Source organism: Pecten maximus, chromosome 4 (assembly GCF_902652985.1).
Source record: "Pecten maximus chromosome 4, xPecMax1.1, whole genome shotgun sequence".
Classification (NCBI taxonomy): Eukaryota; Metazoa; Mollusca; class Bivalvia; order Pectinida; family Pectinidae; genus Pecten; species Pecten maximus.
The window spans coordinates 8,623,024-8,635,617 of NC_047018.1; the positions used below are offsets into that span (position 1 = coordinate 8,623,024).

Sequence of the window (12,594 nt, forward strand, 5' to 3'; positions counted from 1 at the left end):
TACATACAAGACTCAGGTATCAGTGTAGCTCCCTGAAATATGATTTGTTCCGTGTTAAGATTGTTGACAACCCTTCACTTTAGTGGTGAAGGTAATGAAAAATTTAAGAATAAAAGATCATAAAAATATATATTTGGATTAAACTGATGCTATTTCCTACATCTATTGAAAGTGTTTGCCCAAATACTTTAATTTTAGCATATAAGTTGATACACTCTCAACACCGTCAAGTTGATCAGCATATTCAATTATAGTTGTAAAACTCGTAGGGAATAAATGTGCATTGATAACTTATTTTTATAGAAATTCTAATTATATTTTAATGTCCACGCTTATGTATCCAACCCCATTTTAATATTTATTTGTATTAGGTGTTTCTATATATTATTAGATGTTTCTATATATTATTAGATGTTTATATTTTACTATATAATATGTTTGTCACTTTTTGTGATTTTATGAATGTCAGGTTTTCCAAAGTCTTTATTTATACTTCTTTTCAACTTGATATCCATGGTTTTTAACCCTTGGCTAGGCATAATGTTACCCCATCTTTGCTGCTTTACAATAAAAAATATCGGTACAGATTAAAAGTAATTGATATTTTTTATGTCATATGAATATGTTTTTTGTTTATATTTTTCAGTTTTATGTCTTTTTATAAATGACCGTTTCAACAACATCAATAACATGATTTATTACGTTGAGCTGCCCTGTATTTACCTCCAGAAATACCAAAGCTGCTAAGAAAGTAACGTCCATAACACGTACACACCATCGTCTCCATATGAAAATACAATAATAGTAGGTTTATGTAATACTGTTTCAACTTTTTATCAGAGTCATGTAATAACTGAAAGGTTTTGAGAATAAGATAAAAAAAATCGATTACTCACCTTCTATAATTATATACAGAATTCTGTCTGGTCACAGTTCGCGTTTTACTGTAGATAGAGGTACCAAACCTCAGTGTGGTTTATAGTCAATCTACAATGCATCGCTGTTATCGTACATAAAACTACAATGCATGTAAAAATCAAAGGCCTGAAAGGCCTGTTGGTCGGATAGACTAACCGTGAATGTCCACAGCTGTTACTATAACTTCATAAAACTTCCAAACAACACTCAGAATTATGTTAACAGAAATTCACAATTCAAATTCGAAATGACAGACTTGTAAGAATGAATGAGCAATAGCTGCTCTATTTAATGAAAGTTATATAGATAATGAAGTCATTATATTCAACAACATTATTTATTGAAATATTGATTAAAAGAGAGATGCATCAAAACGGATTATTATTCATACATACTACAATGTAATTATCCTTAAAAGTTCAAAGATCCAATACAGCCTTGACAATTTATATAGATGTATACTATAGCAATATTCAACCAGTTCCAAATATGCTTTGCTTCACAATTGCCTTTTTGCATTAAATTGACAATCAATAATGCAGTATTTATATCCTAGTGATTCATCTTTATAAGCACATGTCAATTTCATAAATTGTTGCTGTTATTTGAATTGGACGACATGCTTTTCATGTGGTTCAAATAAATGTACCTAGCAAACTTCACCAAAATACATGTATATGTAGTTGTTTCATTACATTATACTCTACATATTAACCGATCAATAATACATCATTAAATAAATACAATATTAACGATTCACCGATTTCGTAAATTGACAAATAGTTTATCAATAATTATATATATTATCAATGTATACACTGTGCAGTTGTAGCCTTGATTCAATTTAGCTATATCGTACACGAGTTAACGTATATTGACACCAGTAGTAGTTAGCCGAAATGTTATTCGGGGACAGTGTTCCTAATTGAAATTAATGTCTTTTTGAGGTGATAGGCAGGTTCACGCACCCTAACAAACCCAGTGTTACACTAGCTAGCCTAGTACGTATACGTATACTACAATGTAACAGTTAAGCACATGAGAATCTCGCTTCAGACCCATGACATGATTACTAACTTTTAATACCAATATACCATATTATAACTCTTGATACCAATATATCATATTAAACTGAATTATTTAATTTTAACTTTACCACAGATCATTTATGACCAATATTATCAACGTCCTACCAAACGCACAAGTACAAAGAGAATAGGACAATTTGTAGCAGACGACACACATGTAGTGGTACACCAACCGGAAGTCATGAACGGTGTATTAATATGTTAATTTGGCTTTTTTGCTGGTATTTATTCGCGTTTGTTTCATTGTAAGTACAACAAACAAACAATTACTAATTTACTTAAACTTTAATGATTCGTGTGACAAGCAAGTATCAAAATTTCGAATGTCATTTTCCATGGACTATTCCTTAGATCGGAAGTTTTTGACAAAGAGTAGTGACTTCTCCAACGGAAACACTGAAACCACGTGACCATGTCTGCACGACAGCTATGGTCTATCCGACCAAAAGGGAGAAAGGTTTTACAGTATATAAGATTAAATAGTTGTAATGACAATACAGTTGTGCATATACATAGCAATACAAAGCGCACATTTGACAATATATTCGAGAAGATACCTCGGCAATAATGGGAGGAAAATGCACACAGGGCGAACACTATTTGACATAATTATTGTATGGTACTTTAAAGGGATTTTCAACACAAAATAAGATTTAAATCAAGATGCCTTTTTATTTTACAAAATTTGCAAAATAACATCCACTCATATTCTTAAGGAACGCGTAAGCCTCAATTTGCCAAATAATACAACCTATGATATTTAGTTTGTGAAAATTCTTTATAGATTTAGCTAGCGTCCATGTGGCCCTGATTGCGTCATAAAATGTCTTCTTTGTATACTTATATGTTTACATTATAACAACAGCAACAACAGGTATATATGTCTAACAGAGCAGATAAGTTGTAACTAGAAGTTACACATGAACGATGGACACACTTGTGTACTTTCCCAATTCGCTATATTTAGTCGGTCGCGTTATATACTGACCACCAGTTTTCCTTGTCTAAACTGACAATATTTTTGAAAGTCATTAGAAAGTTTTTTTAAAAGCTACAGAAGTAAGAAAAGTTTGCAACTTGTGCAGAATATAGGCGAATCTTACTATATTGATAACAATGCCATTCGAGTTACACACGGTCTGTGAGGCTATTAGGCTTGATACTGAGCGGTAATGACAACTCCCCTTTGTCCATTGAATGATTATTCTGGTTGGTTTCTTATGCATTTTAAAAAGAAAGGAAAAAGATACTTAGGTAAACGACTACAAGTAAGTAAACAATTTAAAATCATATTCCTATATCTGTGACATTGAACTGTCAGCCTTTTAAAAGAAAATCAGTCGGATGCTGCAGTGTGTTTGCGGGTGAAAACCCAGTGTTTTTTTTTTATCGATTACATCTCCGACTGCAGAGAACACTTCCTAACGCAATGACCACTGTGTCGCGGCCTTCACCTTGATCTTGAAGCGAGTAATTATTTTATAAATGATTTGTCAGAATAAACGTATGCACGTTGTGTGTTTTTAAGTTTTATTCAGTAATTAAAAGTTTCAGTAGGAATCTGATAGTATGTGATACATAAATATATTTTGAGACAAATAAACCAAATCCCGCGGGATCCGGATGTCGTCCAATTATCGAGAACGAGGTTGTTTACTGAAACTAGGAAGTGATCAGTGATCTGTAGTTCACCAATTGATGCAAGATGTCGACGAAACGGCGGGCCGCTTTAACCCACGAGCAACGATTAGAAGTCATCATAGAATCGGAGAAATTTCGTACTAGTTCTCGCAAAATTGCCGAGAAGTATGGTGTTTGAAAAATTTTAAAACGAAAATCTGAAAACCTCGCTGATCTGGAGGACAAAGTTGAGCCAGAGAGGAAACGACAAAGGCGGCCTACGGGCAATGAGGAAATAAATAAACTTGTGTGGGAATTTTTTAAAGACACTTCCTCGCGCCGTGTTAATCTTAGTGGGCCACTGTTAAAACAAAAGGCACTGCATTTTGCATCAGACTTTGTTAACACTACATTCAAGGCTTCAAATTGATGGTTGGATTCGTTTAAATCACGGCATAATATTGTGTTTGGAACAATGAGCGGGGAAAGGGGGTATGTAGATAACAGTGTTGTGGACAATTGGAGAGTAAAGTTACCTACAATATGTGATGGATATTCCGACAATGATATTTTCAACATGGACGAAACAGGTCTGTTTTATAGAGACAGCACGAAGAACACATTAAAAGTAAAAGGAGAAGAGTGTGCTGGGGGGAAGCGCAGTAAGGAGAGGATAACAGTGGCTCTGTGTTCAAGTTTGAAAGGAGAAAAACTACCAGCTCTTGTTATCGGAAATGCAAAGCAGCCGAGATGTTTCAATAAAATCAAACCGGAGACACTGCCCGTCATATATCGCAACAACCGGAAGGCTTGGATGAACTCCTCACTCTTCGACGGATGGCTCAATCAAGTCAACAGAAAAATGAAACGCCAAAACCGGTAAGTTAATAAAATGTTACATTTAGTTTTCAATGTTGTAAATTGCTCCTGAAATCTAAGGAGCACCTTCTGTTTACTTTCATTAGCAGCAATTATATATCTTGTGTCTATTTTTTCTGATTTTATACAAAAGTAATCAGGTGTTAATCAAAATTATTGTGTGTGTTGCAGGAACATTCTTCTATTTCTGGACAATGCCCCCTCACATCCGAAGATCCAGCCCAGCAACGTGAAGCTTGTTTTTTTCCCGGCAAACACCACGTCCAAGTGCCAACCGATGGACCAAGGGATTATACAAACGTTAAAGCTCAAGTACAGGAAGCGGCAGTTAAAACATGTGATTTGTGCCATGGACAAGGACAAAACGAAATGTGGTACACAGCTTTTGAAGGACATAACTTTACTTCAGGCCATTTATTGGATTGACAGTGCGTGGGAGGAAGTCGATGTGACAACCATCGCAAAGTGGTTTTATAAAATGTGGGTTTTCAGAATCTCAACAACCCGTACATTACGATGACGATGATGATAATGATGACGACGATGATGATGATGTTCCACTGTCAGTGCTTGCTTTGTCTAGGGACTGTTCGACTGTGACTTTAAGGATTTGGTTGCGATTGACCAATCGATGGCCAGCTGTGACCTAGCTCTCACCGACTGGAACAAGGATGCCAGAGACATACTGCAGGATATAACTGTAGATGATCCAGTACTCAGTGATGGTGATGGATGATGATGAGCAAGGAGATGATGAAGATAAATCCAACCCTGCTCAATTTCTGAGGGCGAGTTGTATATCAAGCGATTGCGAGCACTAGCCCTTTCTCAAGGAAAATCCAAAATGTTAAATCATGTCATGGGAGTTGATGAGTGTCTACTTGAAATGAGAATGAATAATGTAGAAGGACTAGTACAGCAGTCGAAGATATCCGACTTCTTTCTTCAGAAGTAATCATCTTTCCTTGATCGATACAGTGTGTTGTATTGTCCTCCTGTACATCCTCCTGTACACACTAGATGATATTTTTTTAATATTTTGTATTAATGTAACATTTTACAGTAGCATTATCTTAAGTTTGGTAAATGTTTTACAGATGTTTTACTTTGTTTTCATGAAATGTTACAACAGGTAAATTTTATGTTTTATAATATGATGCAGTATGTAGTGTATTTATTGATTAGAATTGGTGCAATATTGATACATTGATTGTGTAAACAAATAGTGCTGTGGAATTAACGGTGATCAATAAGTAGTGTTTTATGTAACATTTTACAGTAGCAATATCGTAAGTTTGGTTAATGTTTTACAGAAATGTTACTGTTTTTTAATGAAATGTAATTTTTATGTTGAGTTATATATTATAAAATGGTGTTGTATATATGTATTTATTTAATATTGTAATAAAATGTGAACCTTATTTTATAGCTTGTTATACTTTATAAAGGGCTACTGGTGATCAAATTTCACAGTATGAATGGAACCTCTATATAAAGTGCACCTGTCTATAAAGGGCACTTTTGTTGCTTCCCTTGGATGGCCTTTATAGACAGGTTTGACTGTATATGGAATGGATACAGGTTAGACAGTATAAGTACACGGACACACTACATGTAAGGAACAATACACACTAAAGATAGACTCACACACCCCTCTCCATTTTGTTATCACTCCACGACCCTGACATAGAATGAACTGAATACACATTAGAGTCGGCGTGACTGACCTAAATATGACTAGTATGTTATCCTTGTTCGTATTTTGCACGCGGTTAGTCGGTTTTGAGTTAGAATAATAACAGTATATCTATACGTCAGTTTCCCTTGTTTCTATGTCACGTTCAGTAAAACACGCCAGGTTGTAAATCATGTATTACTCAGTTTACAGTTTAAACTCGTTATAATAACACTTGCCGTAGGAGGGGCTTTGTTACTTTAGGAGATTTACCTCACTTTGTATACATGTGTTATTAACACGACCAGTTTAATTATAAAGAAAGTCATGACTTCAGGCATACAGGTATCTCATGTAAACAGGCCGTCGGTGTACCTTCGTTAGTATAATTAAATTTTCCCGCATTTTGCTGGAACGGCTCGTGCTACTCGCTCCATACGTGTGATGGATCACGTGAAACAGGTAAAATAGAGTATCGCAGTAAAGTGAAATAGCATTAACATTTTATTATTTTGTATAAGTATTTTTTTTATATCTGCTGTACATTTTAGTGATTAGGGGTAAAACATTTATTTCCAGAATTTTGTCCATCCCCGATCAATCTAAGGTTTTAATACAAATTTCATAAAGAAATCGATTATTTGTGAAACGTACTATTGAGAAAAAATATGTTTTGATCTCATATTTTTAGTCCAGGGCTTGATAATTTCAATTTTTGCAATACACGTCGTTTATGAGAATATGTGTGGAAGTGAGGGACGGCTATATATAGGTGTGGAAGTGAGGGACGGGTATATATAGGTGTGGACGTGAGGGACGGCTATATATAGGTATGGACGTGAGGGACGGCTATATATAGGTGTGGAAGTGAGGGACGGGTAGCATACAATGTATGTGTGGAAGTGAGGGACGGCTATATATAGGTGTGGAAGTGAGGGACGGCTATATATAGGTGTGGAAGTGAGGGACGGGTAGCATACAATGTATGTGTGGAAGTGAGGGACGGCTATATATAGGTGTGGAAGTGAGGGACGGCTATATATAGGTGTGGAAGTGAGGGACGGCTATATATAGGTGTGGAAGTGAGGGACGGCTATATATAGGTGTGCGAGGTCATGTTATATTTGTAATTTGCTCAAAAATGCAAAATTATAATAAACTCTGGCTACCGTATTCAACGCGGAAGGCTAGTCGGCAAATGAAGTATTTGTGCCGGTGTTGTTTTTCATGGAAGTAGATAGAGGAGTTTTATAGCAGGATAAACATCAGGGTTTGGCCTGTTGTATCTAACTACATTATCACCAAAAGATGATTTTACGGATCTTCTGTGTTCCGTTTTCTGTCTTGAGCAACTTACTTCTGGGTTCCTTTCTCTGTCTTCCGTAATTTATCTGAAGGGAAGAGTTATCCGTAGTATATCTGAAGGGTAGAGTTGTCCGTAGTTTATCTGAAGGGTAGAGTTGTCCGTAGTTTATCTGAAGGGAAGAGTTGTCCGTAGTTTATCTGAAGGGAAGAGTTGTCCGTAGTTTATCTGAAGGGAAGAGTTGTCCGTAGTTTATCTGAAGGGAAGGGTTGTCCGTAGTTTATCTGAAGGGAAGAATTGTCCGTAGTTTATCTGAAGGGAAGAGTTGTCCGTAGTTTATCTGAAGGGAAGAGTTGTCCGTAGTTTATCTGAGGGGAAGAGTTGTCCGTAGTTTATCTGAAGGGTAGAGTTGTCCGTAGTTTATCTGAAGGGAAGGGTTGTCCGTAGTTTATCTGAAGGGAAGAGTTGTCCGTAGTTTATCTGAAGGGAAGAGTTGTCCGTAGTTTATCTGAAGGGGAGTTGTCCGTAGTTTATCTGAAGGGAAGAGTTGTCCGTAGTTTATCTGAAGGGAAGAGTTGTCCGTAGTTTATCTGAGGGGAAGAGTTGTCCGTAGTTTATCTGAAGGGAAGAGTTGTCCGTAGTTTATCTGAAGGGAAGAGTTGTCCGTAGTTTATCTGAAGGGAAGAGTTGTCCGTAGTTTATCTGAGGGAAGAGTTGTCCGTAGTTTATCTGAAGGGAAGAGTTGTCCGTAGTTTATCTGAAGGGAAGAGTTGTCCGTAGTTTATCTGAAGGGAAGAGTTGTCCGTAGTTTATCTGAGGGGAAGAGTTGTCCGTAGTTTATCTGAAGGGAAGAGTTGTCCGTAGTTTATCTGAAGGGAAGAGTTGTCCGTAGTTTATCTGAAGGGAAGAGTTGTCCGTAGTTTATCTGAGGGGAAGAGTTGTCCGTAGTTTATCTGAAGGGAAGAATTGTCCGTAGTTTATCTGAAGGGAAGAGTTGTCCGTAGTTTATCTGAAGGGAAGAGTTGTCCGTCGTTTATCTGAAGGGAAGAGTTGTCCGTAGTTTATCTGAAGGGAAGGGTTGTCCGTAGTTTATCTGAAGGGAAGGGTTGTCCGTAGTTTATCTGAAGGGAAGAGTTGTCCATAGTTTATCTGAGGGGAAGAATTGTCCGTAGTTTATCTGAGGGGAAGAGTTGTCCGTAGTTTATCTGAAGGGAAGAGTTGTCCGTAGTTTATCTGAAGGGTAGAGTTGTCCGTAGTTTATCTGAAGGGAAGAGTTGTCCGTAGTTTATCTGAAGGGAAGAGTTGTCCGTAGTTTATCTGAAGGGAAGAGTTGTCCGTAGTTTATCTGAAGGGAAGAGTTGTCCGTAGTTTATCTGAGGGGAAGAGTTGTCCGTAGTTTATCTGAAGGGAGCAGTTGTCCGTAGTTTATCTGAAGGGAAGAGTTGTCATTTTTTAATGTTGCAAACAAGATGCATTTTTCAAATGTATCTATGGAGTATTACAATACCTGTTCTTTAAATGGCTCCATCGTTTGAAGCCACCGTTGTCATATGATCTTAGTTTTTTTAGCTAAGGCAGAACCCTAAACAATAAAATAGACAATGATATATAGAGGAATGGATGGATGGAAAGCAATCCAAGTAACTTTACTAATGTTAATCTGCAGGATGGAGTCAAGTCTGTCTAAAAAGACCCCTCAATGAAGCGGAGCAAAGTGGCATTTTAGGCAGGTGGCCTTAATGCGACTCTAACTGTAGAATCCATGCTCATTCAAGTCGCATACTCTCAAATAACCTAAAACTCAAGTTGCACTCATATATTAATAGCAATCCAAGATGCTCTGACCAGTGGACTGGACACTTGACCGAGGAAATCCTTGAGGCATCAATGTATAAAGATAACTCTTCTCATTTATTTTAATCATGAGATTTTTGTCACGGAGCCGAGAACGAGGCTACAACTTACGCTACATATAAAGTACACAGTACACATGGCCGTTGTTTACATATCGAGTAAACGTGAACTCGTCTAATAATGCTTTCTTTGAACATATCAAAATATTTTCGTAATAACTGATCAATATAAACAAATTAATTTAAATATTTTAACAATGCAATATGCATACAACAAAACATCGATAAATTTAGATCGGTGAAATTGACAATGTTCGAGGAATACTGAAAAAGCTAACCAGCAATCCAATTGACGCCCGGCAAAATCGGAATTGGAGTCTTTTCCTTTTTCTTCTGTTACTAAATTCCAAGGTATCAATTCTTTTGGTAATAAAAACCTGGGGGTTTGCTGATTCCAGTCCCTTTTACGTTTCTTTTTGGCAGAATCTGTCTGCATGCGTAATGGCAGGCCCACGCTTTCGGCGTTCCATCATTTTGTGATGACTGATAACCCGCCCGTTGCATTGTGGGACTAATTAATTTGTACAGAAACTTGGTCCGTCGGACCAAATTATTATTTTTGGGAATTCCCAGTATACTTTCATAAATACACATTTTTCTCCAGTTTTTGATTTGCGATAATTTGTTAGGTATATATTAAGTCTGAAAATTGTAGAGGTCAAAATTTAAACATTTGTATATACCTCTTTGGGAGTATGGGACTTCAAACAGTGATTTTTTTTATTATGAATAGTGGAATAATGAAAGACTTAACATTGTGATATATATTTCAAAAAAAGAGAAGATATTAGCCTGTTATTATTTCCCACCAATTGTTCAACAGTTTTAGTCGCTTTAATAAAGAAGCTCATTTAAGCATTGAACTGCTTTTAGTTTGAAGTTATGGGCGGTAATGCTAACTGGACAAAGGCTACATGTAAAACTTGCCTTTGTCCAGTCGGCATTATCAGCCCGTAACTGCCAAATGAAAGCAGCTCAATGCTTATATTTACCACTTCCGATTTAGAAAGATCACTATAATTAACAAGTTTCCCCGCCATCTTCGGCTGTGTGCCTGTTAACAGTTCTGCCATGTTGTTCCACGTAAGAAAAATAGTGCGTAAGATAATAGAAAACATGACAAGAATAATAAATGTAATACATATATATTTAATGTAAATTGACTTTATGAAAATACAAAATATAAACTGTCCGTCTATTTTTTTTAAAAGGGAAAATGTGTATTTCATATTTTTCGCAACTGCTTCTTTTGGCACATTATAAATGCGCAGGTTGTCAGTTTATGAGGTTGTAATATAGTGACAATGTCATAGAGTGGTAAATGTTATAGATAGATTGGGTTGCTTTGATCATCAAAGTATGTTCCTATGTAGACTGTTTTTCATATTTCTTAGGCAGACTCGATTATTTACGATGACATGATCCCTACACAATCCACACGGAAGTTTCGACATTTTCCGTTGCTTCCTATATTTTGTTTTATCACCAGATACATTTTGTATCAGCGAATCAATCTGAGGGGGCGTTATGATTAGCCTTCCGATGGGAAATTTGGTATAATTATTTGATTCGAATAAGATAGAAATCTAAGCTATAATCTGTTCTCCGTGAACTATTTATAGTGTTATTGTGTACTAGTTTGGTAATGCAGCCCTGCATCCTACCACTAGACCACCGTGCCTCTATTTGACCTCGTTCTGACACCAGCTGAATTCAGGCACCAAACGACAAAGCGAAACAACGAAAAGACGTCAAACGAAGTAACCGGCAATTACATTTTCGAGGCTGCAGTTTTCTTTATTTTGCTTTGCGTCTTCATCTTTAAAATGTATGTCGTCGCTTCGTGTTATGCATCAGTATATAAACGATTTCAGCTTACGTATCAACCTTTATAAAACGAAATCAAATTCTAGATTATCAAAACATCGATTTAAACTTTTCATCACATCACTTCGTCAAATTGACATGAAGACATTTTGCCTGTGTAGGCGTTTATTCGAAAAATCATTTCAATGATTTATAAAATGAAATTGACTGTCTGTCCATGCGTATTAACGTCAGAAAACCCCAATTAAGACATATACAATGTTATGACTTAGGGAACTGTTTGACGTACAGCGGGACAAACACGGGAACCAGTCCGGTCACTATCTACCATGGCCGACTCTATTCTCTGTTCAAACATCTATTGTATGGTAAGTATCACACCGGATCCCTGCTTTGTTCGTGAATTTGTTTCATTTTCAGTGCGTTCAACAAATGCAATGTTTACCTCTATACCCGTTTAAAAGGAGTTGTTCAATGGAGTCATCTGAGGGGTCAATTATTATATTCCGACGGGACTTATTTCACAGTGTTTTCATGACAATATGGCGTTGAAGATTACATGTACACATGTACCTACTTTAAAATAATGATTGAATTGATCATCTCGTACATCATAACGTATCGTGACCAGGCAATTAAAAATTCTATATGCTCACTTATACACTGTATAAATACACTGTACATGTACCGTTTATAAGGGTACAATAGACAGTTTACAGGTGGCAGAGACTACATCCAGGTAGGGAGTTTACAGGTGACACAGACTACATACAGATAGATAGTTTATAGGTGACAGACTACATACAGGTAGATAGTATACAGGTGACATAGACTATATACAGGTAAATAGTTTACAGGTGACACAGACTACATACAGGTAAATAGTTTACAGGTGACACAGACTACATACAGGTAAATAGTTCACAGGTGACACAGACTACATACAGGTAAATAGTTTACAGGTGACACAGACTACATGCAGGTAGATAGTTTATAGGTGACACAGACTACATACAGGTAGATACTGTTCACAAGTGACACAGACTACATACAGGTAGATAGTTTACAGGTGACACAGACTACATACAGGTAGATAGTTTACAGGTGACACAGACTACATACATATAGATAGTATATAGGTGACAGACTACATACAGGTAGATACTGTTCACAAGTGACACAGACTACATACAGGTAGATAGTTAACAGGTGACACAGACTACATACAGGTAGATAGTTTACAGGTGACACAGACTATATACAGGTTAATAGTTTACAGGCGACACAGACTACATACAGGTTAATAGTTTACAGGTGACACAGACTGCATACAGGTAGATAGTTTACAGGTGACACAGACTACTACATACA

At 36.5% G+C, this 12,594-nt stretch overlaps 1 protein-coding gene across 1 annotated transcript; it reads left to right on the forward strand.

Annotated features, from left to right (window-relative positions):
- Positions 1–4,158: 4,158 nt before the first annotated feature.
- LOC117325135 (tigger transposable element-derived protein 4-like) lies at positions 4,159–5,549 on the forward strand. The gene is made up of 2 exons (XM_033881103.1): positions 4,159–4,505; positions 4,677–5,549. The coding sequence occupies exons 1-2, from the start codon at positions 4,204–4,206 to the stop codon at positions 5,023–5,025; spliced, it is 651 nt and encodes a 216-aa protein (XP_033736994.1). The 5' UTR covers positions 4,159–4,203; the 3' UTR covers positions 5,026–5,549.
- The last annotated feature ends 7,045 nt before the right edge of the window (positions 5,550–12,594 follow it).